The sequence below is a fragment of the Ornithodoros turicata genome, chromosome 2 (genome assembly GCF_037126465.1).
Source record: "Ornithodoros turicata isolate Travis chromosome 2, ASM3712646v1, whole genome shotgun sequence".
Taxonomy (NCBI): Eukaryota; Metazoa; Arthropoda; class Arachnida; order Ixodida; family Argasidae; genus Ornithodoros; species Ornithodoros turicata.
This window is the reverse complement of record NC_088202.1, coordinates 72,478,257-72,495,769: the sequence shown is the minus strand read 5'-3', so window position 1 is coordinate 72,495,769 and position 17,513 is coordinate 72,478,257. Positions and strand designations below refer to the sequence as shown.

The 17,513-nt window shown below is 41.2% G+C and overlaps 1 protein-coding gene and 2 long non-coding RNA genes across 3 annotated transcripts in view; 1 reads left to right on the top strand and 2 right to left on the bottom strand.

The window, feature by feature from the left end:
* The window catches only part of LOC135385561 (uncharacterized), a 390,670-nt gene that overhangs the window by 302,752 nt on the left and 70,405 nt on the right, over positions 1–17,513 (top strand). The window lies entirely within an intron of this gene.
* Positions 2,258–2,920, bottom strand: LOC135385558 (uncharacterized). The gene is made up of 3 exons (XR_010420445.1): positions 2,685–2,920; positions 2,523–2,618; positions 2,258–2,342 (listed from the first exon to the last, which is right to left on the bottom strand). It is a non-coding gene; the product is annotated as an uncharacterized LOC135385558 (long non-coding RNA).
* On the bottom strand, positions 2,968–6,375 carry LOC135386425 (uncharacterized). Its single transcript, XM_064616337.1, has 6 exons — positions 6,044–6,375; positions 5,873–5,911; positions 5,693–5,791; positions 5,549–5,621; positions 5,350–5,492; positions 2,968–3,090 (listed from the first exon to the last, which is right to left on the bottom strand). Exons 1-6 carry the CDS (start codon positions 6,329–6,331, stop codon positions 2,968–2,970), a joined length of 765 nt encoding a protein of 254 aa, XP_064472407.1. The 5' UTR covers positions 6,332–6,375.

Sequence of the window (17,513 nt, the reverse complement as noted above, 5' to 3'; positions counted from 1 at the left end):
GCTAGAAAATCACAAAGTTATACTGCTACGAGAACCCATGAAGTGATGAAAAAACAGTACCTCATTCTCATGGATGGAGGGGCTATTTTTCTCAATCAGGCTATGTTACCAGGTTAGAGGCACACGTCATGGCAGCAGTCAGCTAGGAGAAACCTCAAAGTTATGCTGCTACGAGAACCCATGAAGTGATGACAAAACAGTACCTCATTCTCATGGATGGAGGGGCTTTTTTTCTCAATCAGGCTAAGTTCCAGTTAGAGGCACACCGTCATGGCAGCAGTCAGCTAGAAAATCTCAAAGTTATACTGCTACGAGAACCCATGAAGTGATGAAAAAACAGTACCTCATTCTCATGGATGGAGGGGCTTTTTTTCTCAATTCAGGCTAAGTCCAGTTAGAGGCACGTCATTCAGCAGTCAGCTAGAAAATCACAAAGTTATACTGCTACGAGAACCCATGAAGTGATGAAAAAACAGTACCTCATTCTCATGGATGGAGGGGCTTTTTTTCTCAATCAGGCTAAGTTCCAGTTAGAGGCACACGTCATGGCAGCAGGTCAGCTAGAAAATCACAAAGTTATACTGCTACGAGAACCCATGAAGTGATGAATGGACATTATCTCACTCTGTTGGGAACCGCAGCATTCTTCTAGCTATCAGGACCTCCTTTGGTTGCCGTTTCGTACTGTGCAGTCATTGGTGCAGGCTCAGGGCTTTTGCAGGCTGCTACCATTTCACTGTAGCTCACATCTTGGCAAGTTGTCATTGCTTCCCTCAAAAGATGGTCTACATACCCTGCCAAGAAAAAGGAAATATGGTCATGCCTAAATCATCTTCCCTACACTATGTATACTAAAACGAACACCACTATGTGTTGCTTTGTCTTCATGGTAGAAACTACTTCCGTGCCCTTTTTCGTCCTTAACTAGCTTTCTCCGTACATCAGACCACCATCCTTTCGACGTGCAAGTGGGCGTCAGCATTTTCATTAAAATGCAGATAGCGATTTGCCTCCTAGGTTCATGCACAGACACCGGGAAAAAATGGCATTAACAGTAACAGTGAAACATGTGTCCTATGTGCCAAGTTTGCGGTACCTGTCTGAATCATGATAATAACATTAATAATATACAGTTCAAGTGATGCTTGAAAATAAATAAAAAAAACCAAAAATCATGTACACTGAGTGTTACACACCTTGCACGCATAACTTTTGGAGTGGTATGCCGTTGATTTGGGAGCAAATTTCAGAAGCAAGGAGTGGAATGGTTTCCAGGCCTGATGTTTGCCCCACTGTAGAGAGCTGTTCAATATCCTTCAGTAGCCTTTTGTCTAACACTATCTTGCACAGTTTTATGTAAACATCAGTGCCTGCATGTTTGACGTATAAAGTGAGAACACCATGCCACACATTAGTCAATATGGGCTAGAAAGCAAATGTACTCTCACGCCCTCCAATACCAGCTGCAGCCAGGGTCTCCCGGTCGCCAAGGTCACCCTGGAGCTACGGTTGTATGGTCCGTCATGGCTGTCATGGATGTTGATAACATGCCGGGTCAAACCTAGATGCATTATCTCTTAGTTAATATACACTGTCTCCTGAATGACGATACAGCTCATTAGAGTACGTAAGCTCATACTTCTCCACATGCTAAGCAGAAACTCTTGTATTCCCCTCAAGTTGCCACTACACCAGTAAAGGTGGTTACAAATATGCTGCACCCATGGTTTTAGGGCAGCACATGCACGGGAATTGGCTGCAGCTTCAAGCTTTTCTTCATCCCTGCATTACAAGATCTTCTTGTGAGCTACATCGCCCATATGCATTTTGAGCTTGGCAATGTATGACGCAAACTGGTATCATAAGCAATTATAATCTAGTTCTTGTTACCTTTACACATGCCTTGATTGTCAAATCCATGACAATGGGTGGCTCATCTCACGCATGTGCTTTCGGACAGAAGGTATGGCGATCAGTAGTGATAGATGCAACTGTAATGCCCTTGCACTTCACTTCGTCCAGGCACCTATGATGAACCCGGGCCTTTTCCATGTGAGCTGCTGGATCTATATCTTCTGACTGGTGCAGATGAGATATGTTCAGGAATATTGCATAAAAGAAACATTTAGCGAGCTGACAGAACTCACCTCCCACACAACGCCTCCATCGCCCCGACCTGAATTTGCACAGAGTTTGATGATCTTCTGTGATGCTGCATCCATAAAGCTGTATGTGAGGTACTTAGCAGAGTGCCCAAGGGAGTCACACCTGCCATCACCCAAAAGGTCCACGTTCCTGTCTTGAAGTGACGAGAGCAGGCATTCTCTTTCTGTAGTCGAGACCTACCATAGTGGATCAAAGGAAGCGATGACGTGAATAAGAATGAAATCACTGCATTCGTTATTCTGTTGACATTGTGGCTGGAAGATTATTGTAACAGGAAATTCAAGCGCACCAAGTATGTATGATTTCTAATACCAGTCTATGCTCCGCAATATGGCCGTGAATTCTGATAGTCCTACCTGTGTCACGGCAGGGAGTAGGCACCCTCTCTGGTAGGTGTTGTATGCTACCTTCGAGATCACCTGAACATTAATTGACTCGAGTAACCGGAGAACCTGCTCGAAAGCAAATACATGGTGTCATTTGAATCTGTGTCAACATAACAGCCTATGAGTACTTGCCTTGGTTGCACTAGCCCCACTGAAAAGTATTGCGCCAGACAGCAAGATGTTTCCTGCAGCCATCCTGTTCACCTCTGGCTGGCTTTTCCAAGATAAAGTGTGCTCACTTGGGCACTCAGCTTTTACGGTGAGAAGTGTCCCTCGAACCTCTGTGCCCACTTTGCACGCCGCACCGCAAGTCCTGCATTTCTCGAACAGTTCTAACAATGGAGCTTCAAATACGATGTACTTCTTCTGATCAATTGGTGAAGCAGGGGCACACCACTGCAAAGTGGAAGAGCTTTTAGTATGTATCTGCAAACTTGTATGAGCAGGCTATGTACCATTCAAAACTGTCGTCTTCAGATATGCGGAATGACTCATCGGCTGGCTCCATCACTGGTGAAGACATAGTCGTATCATGCACCTGTAAGGAATGCGGATGTTCAAATTTTCTGTGTAGTCACGTCTGTGTAGTGTCAGAGAGCACTCCTGCTCGGACTCCAACGGAGTCTGCAGTATTTCATAAATAAAGTAAAATAAATAAATAACACAGATAAAACGGTTAAAAAGCAAGCGAGCTGGTGGCTAAGATCCATGACGAAAACCCGAGACTGGGAAAAAGACGAAAAACAGACGACACAACACAAAGTCTCAAACACAGCTAAAGTTTAATCGACAACCGCACACTTTTAACACATCAGGTGGGGGAGGAGGGACAGTGCAAAAGGCTCGCCAAAGCAGGGCCGAAGGTCACAGACGCTTTGCTGACACAGTTCCCAGCCCCCAAAATTGACAACGTTTCACTCAAAAGCCTCCGACTGAGGTCGGTCTCCCTGGCCTTGACAAAGGTCTCTTCCCATATGGGAGAACAATTAAAGCAAACTTTGAGATGCTTTGCCAATTCCGACGACTGGTCCTCATTTTTCACCTTCGAAGCGTGCTCCCGGAGCCTGTCATTCAAGCAACGTTTCGTTTGGCTGATATAGAAAAAACCGCAAGCAAGAGGTATCTGATACACCACATTTGACTGGCATTGTACATAGCTATTTTTATGCGATTTACAAACTTTGTCACGCTTCTGGAAAGGACAGAGAGCATCAAGTCTAAAGCAGTTTTTAAAAACAACCCGGACACCAAACTTTTTTGCTGCAGCAAGGATGTTATGTGAGACATTGTGAAAATAAGGGATCGCAACACGAATCTCATTATGAGTGACAAGTGGGACACAAGGGGAAATTGATCTGCTAAAAACAGACTCAAGAGCGCTAAACAGCATTGCATTAGAATAGCCTGCGAGCCGCAGACGATCACACTGAAAGTCTAAAGAAATACACAACTGATGTACACATGACTTCCTCAAAGTGCTAGACAGGAGGCCCGTGACAACACCACGTTTTACATTCTTTGAATGACAACTGCTAGCGGGTAAAAGTGGCTTAGGAGCCAATTTTTCATACGACCAACACAAAGAAGGTGTTAGCAAGAGCCTGACATCAAGGAACTGTAGTACAGCATTGGTCGGGTGTTCAACAGTGAAGGACAATTCAGGGGATGTCGCTCTTATCAAACGCTCACAGGCGGAAATATCATCTTCAAAAGTAGAGAGCAGCAGCAAATCGTCTACAAAGCGCCTAACAAGCAGTTGAGCACGGGGAACTGTCGACAGATATGATGTAACAGCATTATCAACAGTAGACAAGTAAATCTCTGACAACACAGGTGCGATGGCCGAACCAATGCAAACCCCCGTTTTTTGAATGAACAGACCCTTATCAATGCGAACAGCAGACGATCTCAGATAAAGCTCTAAAACACGTAAGAAATCTGACACAGCAATACCTGCTTTTGATTGGAAACGGACCAACTGTCTAGCACTTTGAGGAAGTCATGTGTGCATCAGTTGTGTATTTCTTTAGACTTTTAGTGTGATCGTCTGCGGCTCGCAGGCTATTCTAATGCAATGCTGTTTAGCGCTCTTGAGTCTGTTTTTAGCAGATCAATTTCCCCTTGTGTCCCACTTGTCACTCATAATGAGATTCGTGTTGCGATCCCTTATTTTCACAATGTCTCACATAACATCCTTGCTGCAGCAAAAAAGTTTGGTGTCCGGGTTGTTTTTAAAAACTCTTTAGACTTGATGCTCTCTGTCCTTTCCAGAAGCGTGACAAAGTTTGTAAATCGCATAAAAATAGCTATGTACAATGCCAGTCAAATGTGGTGTATCAGATACCTCTTGCTTGCGTTTTTTCTATATCAGCCAAACGAAACGTTGCTTGAATGACAGGCTCCGGGAGCATGCTTCGAAGGTGAAAAATGAGGACCAGTCGTCGGAATTGGCAAAGCATCTCGAAGTTTGCTTTAATTGTTCTCCCATATGGGAAGAGACCTTTGTCAAGGCCAGGGAGACCGACCTCAGTCGGAGGCTTTTGAGTGAAACGTTGTCAATTTTGGGGGCTGGGAACTGTGTCAGCAAAGCGTCTGTGACCTTCGGCCCTGCTTTGGCGAGCCTTTTGCACTGTCCCTCCTCCCCCACCTGATGTGTTAAAAGTGTGCGGTTGTCGATTAAACTTTAGCTGTGTTTGAGACTTTGTGTTGTGTCGTCTGTTTTTCGTCTTTTTCCCAGTCTCGGGTTTTCGTCATAAATAAATAAATAAATTTTAAATGAAACAAATGCATGCCCTACCTCTGGGCATGATGGTGTACGGACAATAGGTGTTGAAACCATCACTGGAGACATGTTGACAGGTGTTGACGGTGAATGATCCGTTTGCGTGCTTTCACTTCTGACTTCCACTTTCTCGTCCGCTATGATGGAAACCTGTGTCGCTGATATAAATGAAGTATACAGTCAGTGTTTACCACACAATTTATTTCATACTTACATTCTGAAAACACTGTAGGTCTACAGTATGTGTGATCGCACTCTGGGAGACTAGCTTCATTTGCAGTAACACGCTGTGAAATTGAGATAACTATATTTCCCTTTGTTCTTCACCAACCACTGTTCTCTACTCATAGACACCTACGTTAGAATTGCTACCAGCCGATGTAGTGGCCAATGTGCAGTCATCTGCCGTGGGTACTGCTACAATCATGCACAGATTGCTAAAATCACTGTTATCAGCCTGCAATCATAGGAACAGAGCAACGTCAAATTTTCACTGGTCAGTCACGAGTCAAAGCTCCAGCTCTACAGCAAAACCTACCAGAAACCACTCCTGCGACGGGTCAGGGCCACTGCTCGTCTGTTCAAAGAGGAATGTTTTGAATACAACTGTAGTCAATGATTCCGTTTGGTACATAACGCAGCGTACGCATCACAAGTCAGTTTCAATTTAGTCAACCAATTATTCCTATATGTATCAGTAAATACATACCTCGTGTGCACTGATGTTCGCGTCGTCACACGTCCGCGCAAGGAGAAACACTGGTGTTGGGACTGCGGTCGGTTTGAGACGTCTTCGACCGTCCGCTGTTACCACTTCGTACGACTCGTCAGAGAAATGCGTTGAACAGATACGGCCCGAATCACGAATGTCCTGGCCAAGCGCTTCGAACCACTTTCGTTTTCTCACATTATCCCTTGGAATCTTGTGGTACACAACATCCCTTGTCGAAAGAGCACGGTTGGTGCATCCCCGAACATTACAGTAGATACCTGGCATTGCTGTCAGGTGAAGTTCTGCTCAATTTCGGCTGGAAAAAAACTTTTTTCACGCACAAACCTCGCCAGACGCAATTTACGCTGCGCGATATGGTTGGGAGGAGCAAATAGGGGGCGCCGACAGTATTTTTGGATACTGCTTCTTCGATATTTTAAGAATTGTCCCGGTAATTCTTGTGATTCTCAAAATAGCGCTTACTAGTAATTAGTAACCGGTCATAAGTTCATCGTATAATAATTAAGTACCACGTGACTGGAGTACTCCCATCATGACTTTTTTAGCTGTTGTGGTGCGCGACCTACCGTCCGATTTAACTTTTCTAACTTATTTTGTGTAATAATTAACGCGCTTTCAACGCTTAGGCTCTGTGTGGAGCATCACACGGGCAAACACTACCAGGTCGCACACAGAAACAGGGGGGTCAAATTTCACTTTACAGTTCCTTTAATGTCGATCTTCTGAGACCATGCCCCAATTATGCTCAGCTGATTGAGTCCTATGGTTTTCGCAATTTGATGGAAGACCCAACTAGAATATCTGATACAAGTGCTACCCTACTTGACCATGTCCTCATAAACCATTGTAGTTGTGCTAAAAGCGGTGTAATAGATATGGGAATAACCGACCACTGTGCCGTATACGCGAAACTCACAAGCGTACCAGAAGTTACGGCAACATACTTAAGTGGCCCTCGAATAATCCCTCACACTCTTCGTGCAAATCTTTTGGGGGTTACTTGGGCAGATATTAGTTCTACAGACGTCAATATAGAGTTCCAAATGTTCGTGGATAAATTACGATTTGTAGTCAAAAAATCAAGTTCCACGCCTCAATATCGCCGTTTCGAGCAAGCCATATGTCGTTGGATGACGCCACGTATCTTAAGATTGCTTAAGCAAAAAGCATACTGGTACTCTAATATAAAAAAAAAAAAACATAGGAGTAATGCGTACTACTTATCATTATACAAAAAATATCGCAGCATGTCGACTAAAGAAATTAGAGACCAGAAAAAGTCTTACTATTGCGAGCTAATTGTGAGGAACAGTGGTGACGTAAAGCAGACTTGGCGTATTATAAACTCTGTCATAAAACGTAAGGAACAACGGGTGATTCCTGATGACACGGCAATTACAGCGAACAGGTTCAATGAGTATCTTACAGAAGTTGCTCATGATTTATCACGAATGTTGGCGCTTAAAGGGACTATGAAATTTCCCGAACCCCCATACTTTTTTTCGATGGAAACTGTTCTTCCCGCAGAGAAACTAATATGCCACAAATTTTTCCGGACGAAATCGCTCCACTCTGCGAGGAGCGCGCGCTGGAAATGTCTCTTCCGCGTTCCTCCTCTCCCGCGCATATTTCCCTGCCGATGGTGTAACTGTACGGACCGCTCTTCGGTTCCCCGTTACGTCACCGGTGTTGCACAATGGCAAGTAATGCCGCGAGCTCGCGCTGTGGCTGCCGCCACTGCCGAAATCTGGCGATCGCGCGAAAGCTGCTGTCATGGAGATTTCCACTCCCGATGAACGCATACGCGGGATCCTACGGCGCATGCTCCTGGCGGGATTCCTCGGCTCGGCAACACGTCACGATGACGTGTTGCTGAGCCGGCCGTGGTCGCGTCAAGTTACCCGTTGTGTCTCCGCTCGGCAGCTCGTCACGGCGCGGCGCCAGCTGTCCTCCCTTCGCCGCTCCGTTTAAATTCGCTCCCGAGAAATCCGCTCGCGCGACGAAAGTAAAATTTCGGCTCTAGACTCAGAAAAATGTCTTCTTTCGAATGAAACGAAGAAAAAACGTTTCATAGTCCCTTTAAAGAAAGCTTATCGCCTGGGGATGTGATTCGGGGGCAGAATCATACCTTTATGCTCTATCCAGTGTCATGCGACGAAGTCTATTCCGTGGTCAAATCCTTACGTTCACCTATTTCTCCTGGATTAGATGGCATTGGCGTGCAGGTTATAAAAAATAATTTTGATATTTTAGGCGACACGTTAACACGATTATATAACCACTCTATTGAGAATGCAACTTACCCAGAAGTGTTAAAAGCTGCCAAAGTTGTTCCTATATACAAAAAGGGAGACAGGAACGTCCAAAACTATCCAAAACTATAGGCCTATATCGGTACTATCAGTTATAAACACTATTTTTGAGAAATTAATCTGCTCAAGAATTAAATGTTTTGTTGATAAATATGGCGTGCTCTCCAATCAACAACATGGATTTCGGTCAGGCAAATCGACCGCCTCTGCTGTGGTTACTGCCGCGGAACTGATTAACAATGCGTTAAATGATAATCTCTTTGTTGCTGGGATATTTATTGACTTGAAAAAAGCGTTCGATACGAATCATGGGATATTGTTATCTAAGATGGAAGCTTACGGTTTCCGTGGACATAGCCTTCAAATCTGATCCAGCTACCTGTCATCACGGTCTCAGAGAGTAGTCGTTGACAACGTCATATCCCAGGAGCAACAGATAACAATAGGAGTTCCCCAGGGCTCTGTTTTAGGACCTATTTTGTTTTCTTTATACGTCAATGACCTCCCCGACGTCCTTACTGATGCTACGTGCATCATGTACGCAGATGACAAGTGCTTCTTTGTTACTGGCATAACGTGGAAGATATTTGTTCTAACGCAAATACTAGTTTAAGGCATATAAGTGAATGGTTTAGGGCCAACAAACTTACACTCAATACATCCAAGACATGCTCAGTACTCTTTCGTAGTACGTGGCATAAACCCCAAAATTTCATCTTCAACCTCTCTGTTGACGGGAGTCCAATTGAAAACGTTCGTAAAATAACGTACCTTGGCGTCGTCTTGGACGAGCACTTACAGTGGAAGCCGCAAATTAACTACGTCTGCCAAAAGTTATCTCAGGCCTGTTCTGCCCTTTTGGTTGCTAGGAGACTATTCCCACTCCCTGGAGACTGTTCCCCCCTCCTCCCATTTATTTTTCATTAGTTCACTCACATCTAGTGTATTGTGTAGAGGCGTGGGGCACCGCTTATAGCTCTTATCTGGAACCTATCCACGTGTTGCAAGAACGGTGCGTCCGTATTATGACATTCAGTAACCGTAACGTCTCCTTCTCATCCTTTCTTTTTAAATCTCAATATACTTCCATTCAACCTAATTGTCTCTTTGCTAATCTCTTTGCTAATGCATGGTATCGTTTTACGACACTTTCCATTTGCCATTAACACCCGGCAACTTAAACAAAGGTCGTCCAGGGCAACGGTCATGGGTAACCTGAATTTACAGAAGGTCAACAATGTCTACGGTAAAAGGTCTGTTGGCTTTCAAGGTGTGAAAATATGGAATTCTCTTCCCCCCAATGTAAAACAGTCCAACAACTTTAGTAGTACTATTATGTTGGGCGTGAGCGGTGATGAGTAACTACAACATTGCCACCAGGGCAGCGCTACCGTCGCGCCGACTTTTTTTCGCGATTTTTTCCTGCGTGCCGCAGGCGGCGCTCGGGTGGAGGCTCTTACCGGTGGGCGGAGCGTGGCCGTAGGGCTGCTCGCGCGCTTGCCCTTCATCCTGGGCCGACTTCTTTCATCATTTTTCAATCTGTGCCGAATTCAATCGCAATTTTTTCCAGCTACAACAGGTGTGCAGTAGGCTTTTACAGGCAAAGGATAGCCATACACAAAAGTACAAGTGAAAAATATATTTATTAAAGTCATTAGTGTCAGGAATTATGTTATGACTCTATGTGAAGGACAAAAACCCAGCCAAAAACCTGAAGCAGAAGAAACACAATACAATACATGTAACAAAGATTATACTTATATTACAGGTATGATGCAAAAGCATTGAAGGGATATCACAACTTTTTATTAGCGGTAATCACGCGTTTTCAATTAAGCAGAAGGAGTAACACATTTAATCAAAGAATATATTTTTAATCAATATGATTACAATCAAAATTACAAGTTTTATTATAAAAAGCATCACATTTTTCAGCCTGGGCAGACTTGTTTCGTCGTTTTTCCGCCTGGGGCGACTTCATTCGGTTTTTTACCCGATACAACAGGTGCGCAGTAGGCGGTTTACATGCAAGTATAGACATGCAAAGAGGAGTCATACACAAAAAGTACAAGTGAAAATATATTTATTAAAGCCAATAGTGCTGGAAATTGTAATGCCAATTGTGATGCCAACCGGGTGAAGGAGAAAAACCCAGCCGAAAAACCTTCACGACCTGTAACAAAAGAAATAAAAACACAAGACAGTACATGTGAATAATATACATATTTTATTCACTATACCTAGCCATCTGATTCTGAAAGAAAACATAAAATCAACATTCATCACATTGCTTACTAGTTTAATATTCCAACATGACACAAATAATCAGTTTCTTATGAAGTGAATAGTGCAGACATAAGGAAGTGCAGAGCTACACAATGCCATATCAAAACGAGAAACGGTCACCACATTTAATCAAAGAAGATATTCTTAATCAATATGAATACAAACAAAATTACAAGTTCTATTATAAAAAGTCTAATATTCCTATACGTGAGAACCATCAGTTCAATAGAGGGAAGTTCCGATAGTTGTATGTAATTAACTGTGAACAGCAGAGACCCTGGAAGACCATGGGACACGAACGACACGAACACAAGAGGAAATAAAATATATTCCACTACAAAGAAGTTATTCTTAATCAAAACAACACAGGAGAAAAATCTATCACTTTAACTATCATAAAATCATCATCGTGACATAATCTAATCGAACACTATACAATTTTCATTCTAAGAGACACTACAAACATTACTTTGTTTTATGAATCCAACACAGAAAATAGATATGTTAAAAATGAACTTCACCACATAGCACGCTCCTAGCCAACAACCAGCTCTGATGATATCTGCTATGATTAGAGAAATAAAATCTATACCACTACAACGAAGATATTCTTAATCGATCTGATTACAATCAAATTACAAGTTGTATTATAAAAAGTATAATATTCCTATACGTGCGAACCATCATTGCAATAGTGTGAATATCTGTCATGACATTTCGTGCGCAATAGGAAATCTAAGTTTCATATTCCAACATTACACAACTTTTAATTAACCAATTTCTTATTAAGTGAACAGCATAGACGTAAAGAAATAACGAGAAACAACACAATCAACAGCTACAATTAATAGAGAGCCAAACCTGCGCACCATCCAACACATAGAGAAATAATAGCCAATCAATCTATCAAAAAGCGAAATATTACAAATTTAACACTATAGCACAGATTTAACGCTGAAGAACAGAGGGACACTCTAAGCAGCGACACATAAACAACAACAGAGGAAAATCATCTATAATTGAACCATCATAAAATCGAACAATATACAATTTTCATTCTAACAAACACTACGAACCTTGATGGAGGTATCCAAGACATAGAAGATATGCACTGTTTTCATCTCGGTTTTCACTCTTTTCCTCACAGCCGGGAGACTGTATGCTTTATCCCATGCTTTATCACTCAAAGGGTTTGGGGCTATATTCCTTCGTCCAGCAATTGGCGAGTACGGCATGCGAGTTGAGTAATTGGCGAGTACGGCATGGCGGCACGGGTAGACTTTTATAGGGTAACACCCTGTATCTTGCAACAGAAAGTTCTAATGAACGACACAGAAATATGAAATGTGAAATGCAACTCAGAGGTAGGAGGCATTCCCATCTTAGAGATTATTTTTACTTATATCAATCGAATGAACAATTGAAACAAATGCAAGACAATAATTATTTCAGGTAGTAACTTCACAATTCATAGAATATCAGTCGAGCGAATACTTGAAACAGAGTCAAAACAATAATTCTCACGACAGGTGGATATTATAGCATTCTAAACCAGATAATAAAAGTTTAATCAATAAAATGAGCATAGATATGCTTTTAATTAAGTGTAGACGAGCACTTGAAAACAGAAGAGACACTTGCTCTACATTGAAAAGATGGACAGATTTTGTACTCGCTACGATAAGTCATGCGAAGATGTGATAAAAAACTGCTTCGAAAAGGAAGAGCCGCGAAACGATTCCATTATCGCTGCATTTGAATACGTCCTGGACGTGGTCGTATTCGGAGAAATGGTACAAACTACAGAACTGAAGGTGCAAGAATTTATATGCCGAATCTACAATACTTATAAAAATATCTGCACATCAACGTCGGAAGGGCCACTGGGATTGATGGAGGAGTTTTTGAGGTTTGCTAACGAAGAATTGAAATACACTAGACCAGATGTAATTGTAATCATTGCAATGGGCATTGCATTCATCAAGAAAGCAGTCGGATCAAATTATCATATGCAAGCGGTCTATATCGCTCGATTCATTACGGATTTGTTGAAATTACACATATCTGAGATGGAAAGTACATAAAATCACATCACATGATATGTTCCACTACCATGGCATCGCAATTATTTTCTTCTACCAATCTCTGCAACGATGTCGAATGAGCAGAAGTTCAGTATTATCGTGCAAGGTCTGATGTATCATCACTTATTGAAACTCAACGAACAGATCAACTGCGGTGGACCACCGGACGATTTTCATCTAATACTGTCTTGTACGCCATTCAAGAACATTGATACAAAGAAAGGAAACATCGATAAGAGATTGTGCAAGTTCGTCGCAACGAAGTGCAAGTTACTGAAGCGATACAAATGCGGTGACAACGTATCGATTGCATTAATCAACGCTGGATTCAAGGGACCGATAATAAGACATCATTATGTAATACATTCAGAATTCATCAATCAAGACAACAAACGAAAACTTCAAAGATTGGAGTAGGACAATTGTAATTTATCGGAATAAACAAGCATATAACTGAAATGTAATCTTTGTCATCATTATAATGAATTCTACGCATCAGAATGAAAAACACTTTGCATTTGGTATGGCTAGATTGAACACAATGATTGCTGAGGGAACGAATATTCCACACTATGTGAAAAAATTCTAATATGGAATCAGAGCTAGCCATCAAATAGGCTTTTTCCCGACTACACTCTGTACAACTTCATCACCCCATGGATAGAATTGTCGGAGAAGGATCGGTCATTGAAATTTGAGGCATGACACATCAATCTTTGATTACAAAAAAAAGGGTCATTAATCTTTTGTGAAAACGTATGAGATTTCACGAATTAAATTCCACAGTGCATGTATATTTCTCAAACAGTTGGACTAGGCCAGACGTAGGAAAAGAAGAAGAAAAGACGTCTTTGACAAGCAACCCAATTGGAGTGCGGAATAAATATTTTCGTCAACACAGTTATCCATTTGTGTGTCTGGATAGCATAAAGGAGCTGTCCAAGATAGGGCAAAACGGGAAATAAGGCAAGATAACTGATCGCAGCGGGATAAGTCAAAGCGTTCGCGACACAGTGTCATCAACTTTTACAACTGCATTCGGGTTCAGTGCCTGCGAGATAATACGAAGTCTTCGCGAAAAGCGAATCTATTATCAGATGCCACAATGCAAACGAAGGATTTTACGAGCATGACGTGCAGGCCAAGTCCACATTTCTAATCACGTAATCTTCGTAGCACACGGCACACAAACGTATATGAAATAATTTCCAAGTGACAGTCAGATTTTGGGAGAAGCGGATCACACAACCGCCATCAGAAATGCTAACCAATATACAATGAAGGTGAGCGTTATACATAAACACAATGGAAGATGTGTTATATTAATTATAATAACCAGATCAGCCCAGGTCACACATAAACGTAGATCCAATTCACAAAATATACTCGAGAGTTTCCGTAGCCATACAGAAAAACTATCACATTATTTTAGTGTCATAGCATCCAGGCACTACAAATGGAAAAAGTTTTTAGCTCATAACGTTGTAAAACGCAAACTCAACATTAAAGATCATTTTCTTCTTTAAATTTTCAAAGCCAAGACTGCACGGTATTTCTTGCATTTTTTAAAAGATATAGATTAAAAAGTTCTGCATATAGTCACACATACTATGCAATATATTTGATTGTGGCTTAAATGCTAAAATTTATCGATTCACATTCAGGAGAAGTGGTGACTACCACACATCAAGAGTTTAATTAAAATTTGAACAGATGTTGCGAGTTACGATCAGTGTTGTAGAATGTGTAATTTCACAATACGCAAGCTTGAGGTCGCTCACTTTGACGAGCACTCTTTCATGATGACAGGGAATTGAATCGAATGGATTGATATTTTCTATATACACTATATCATAATGTGAATTCTCTATGTCGTGGATATTAAAAGTTACGAATATTTTCCAAACGAAATTTACTTAAAAAAAAGGGACCCCCCCCCCCCGTCGACGAAGACGTTTCGGCAGCACTCAGGGCCGCGTTTCCCCAATGTCTTACCCGAAACCGAACGCGATTCTGCGCCCGACGCGTTAACATGGTACCGTACGCGAGCGTGTTGCTTTTTCCGGAAACGGGTTCGTCGACGCGGGTGACCCTTTCTTCGAGTTTTAAGTAAATTTCGCTCGGAAAATATTCGTAACTTTTAATATCCACGACATAGAGAATTCACCTTATATAGTGTATACAGAAAATATCAATACATTCGATTAAATTCCCTGTCATCATGAAAGAGTGCTCGTCAAAGTGAACGAGCTCAAGCTTGCGTATTGTGAAATTACACATTCTACAACACTGATCATAAATCGCAACACCTGTTCAAATTTTAATTGAACTCTTACTGATGTGTGTAGTCACCACTTCTCCTGAATGTGAATCGATAAATTTTAGCATTTAAGCCGCAATCGAATATCTTGTATAGTATGTGTGAGTATATGCACAACTTTTTAATCTATATCTTTAGAGAAATGCAAGAAATAGCGTACAGTTTTGGCTTTGAAAATTTAAAGAAGAAAATGATCCTTAGTGTGGAATTTGCGTTTTATAACGTTATGAGCTAAAGACTTATAAAATTAAAGTATGGTCTTTCCATTTGTAGTGCCCGGATGCTATGACACTAAAATAATGTGATAGTTTTTCTGTATGGCTACGGAAAATCTCGAGTATATTTTTGAATTGGATCTATGTTTATGTGTGACCTGCGCTGATCTGGTTATTATAATATAACATATCTTCCGTTGTGTTTATGCATAACGCCCATCTTCATTGTATGTGTATATTGGCTAATCACTTCTGATGGCGGTTGTGTGAACCACCTCTCCCAAAATCTGATTGCCACTTGGAAATTATTTCATATATGTTTGTGTGCCGTGTGTTACAAAGACTATGTGATTAGAAATGTAGACTTGGCCTGCACTTCATGCTCGTAAAATCTTTCGTTTGCATTGTGGCATCTGATTATTAGATTCGCTTTTCGCGAAGGCTTCGTGTTATCTCCCAGGCACCGAACCCGAATGCGATTGTAAAAGTCGATGACACTGTGTCGCGAATGCTTTGAGTTATCCCGCCGCGATCAGTTATCTTGCCTTATTTCCCGTTTCTCGGGTGTTGAACTGGTACAGAGTGTAGTCGAGTAAAACCTATTTGGTGGTCAGGACTCGTTCCATATGAGAATTCTTACACAAATTGTGGAATATTCGTTCCCTTAGCGATCACTGTTCTCAGTCTAGCCGTGCTAAATGCAAGGTGTTTTTCATTGTGATGCGTACAATTCCTTATAATGATTACAAAGATTACATTTATTGTTTCAGTTATACACTTGTTTATTTCGATAAATTACAGTTCTCTTTCAAACTCTGAAGGTTTCGTTTGTTGTCTTCATTGATGAATTCCGAAGACATTAAATAGTTTATTCTGATTAGTGGGCGCTTGAATCCAGCGTTGATCAATGCAGGCGATATGTTGTCGCCGTGTTTGTATTGCTTCAGCAACTTGCACTTTGTCGCGATGAACTTGCACAGTTTCTTATTGATGTTTCCTTTCTTTGTATGAAGATTCTTGAGTGGCGTACAAGAGAGTATTAGATGAAAATCGTCCGGTGGTCCACCACAATTGATATGTTTGTTGAGTTTCAATAAATGATGATACATCAGACCTTGCACGACAATATTGAACTTCTGTTCATTCGACATCTTTGCAGAGACTGGTAGAATAAAATAATTGCATTGCCATGGTAGTGGAACATATCATGTGATAAGATTTTATGTACTTTCCATCTCAGATATGTGTAATTTCAACAAATCCATAATGAACCGTGCGATATAGTCCGCTTGTATATGATAATTTGATCTGACTGCGTTCTTGATGTACGCAATGCCCATTGCAGTGATTACAATTACATCTGGTCTAGTGTATTTCAATTCTTCGTTAGCAAATCTAAAAAACTCCGCCATCAATCCTAATGGCCCTTCCGACGTTGATGTGGAGATATTTTTATAAGTATTGTAGATTCTACATATAAATTCTTGCACCTTCAGTTCTATAGTTTGTACCATATCTCCGAATACGACCATGTCTAGGACGTATTGAAATGCAGCGATAATGAAATCGTTTCGCGGCCCCTCCTTTTCGAAGCAGTTTTTTATCACATCTTCCCATGACTTATGGTATCGAGTACAAAATCTGTCCATCCTTTCAATGTAGAACAATTGTCTGTTCTGTTTTCAAGTGCACATCTACACTTAATTAAAAGCATATCTATGTTTATTTTATTTATTAAAATTTTATTATCTGGTTTAGAATGTCCCAATTTCCACCTGTCGTGAGAATTATTGTTTTGATTTTGATTCAAGTATTCACTCGTCTGATATTCTATGAGTTGTGAACTTACTGCCTGAAATAATTATTGTCTTGCATTTGTTTCAATTGTTCACTCGATTGACATAAGTAAGTATCACTAAGATGGGAATGCCTCATAACTCTGAGTTGCATTTCACATTTGATATTTCTGTGTTGTTCATTAGAAATTTCTGTTGCAAGATATTACAAAAAATTGATGTAATTAAATTTGTTTCTCTTTTTGATTGAGTATCATTGCTACCATTTAATAATTTGGACTTTTTCTACATGTTCAATATCGCATCTCTACGAACTTAGCCGACTTGTCAACCACTTTGACGAAAGATTTCCGTTTCAGGGAAAGGATGCGAAAAGATAGTGACCCCCGCGAGTCATATCGACGTCTATTTGCGCTGCACAATAAAATATATC

Excerpts from the sequence above, each read along its gene's own strand:
- LOC135386425 (XM_064616337.1), bottom strand. The coding sequence starts at position 6,331 with ATGCCAGGTATCTACTGTAATGTTCGGGGATGCACCAACCGTGCTCTT. Across the intron at positions 5,912-6,043 it reads CGAACATCAGTGCACACGAG|ACGAGCAGTGGCCCTGACCC; the intron begins GTATGTATTTAC and ends CTCTTTGAACAG. Across the intron at positions 3,091-5,349 it reads GTACACCATCATGCCCAGAG|GTGCATGATACGACTATGTC; the intron begins GTAGGGCATGCA and ends CATTCCTTACAG.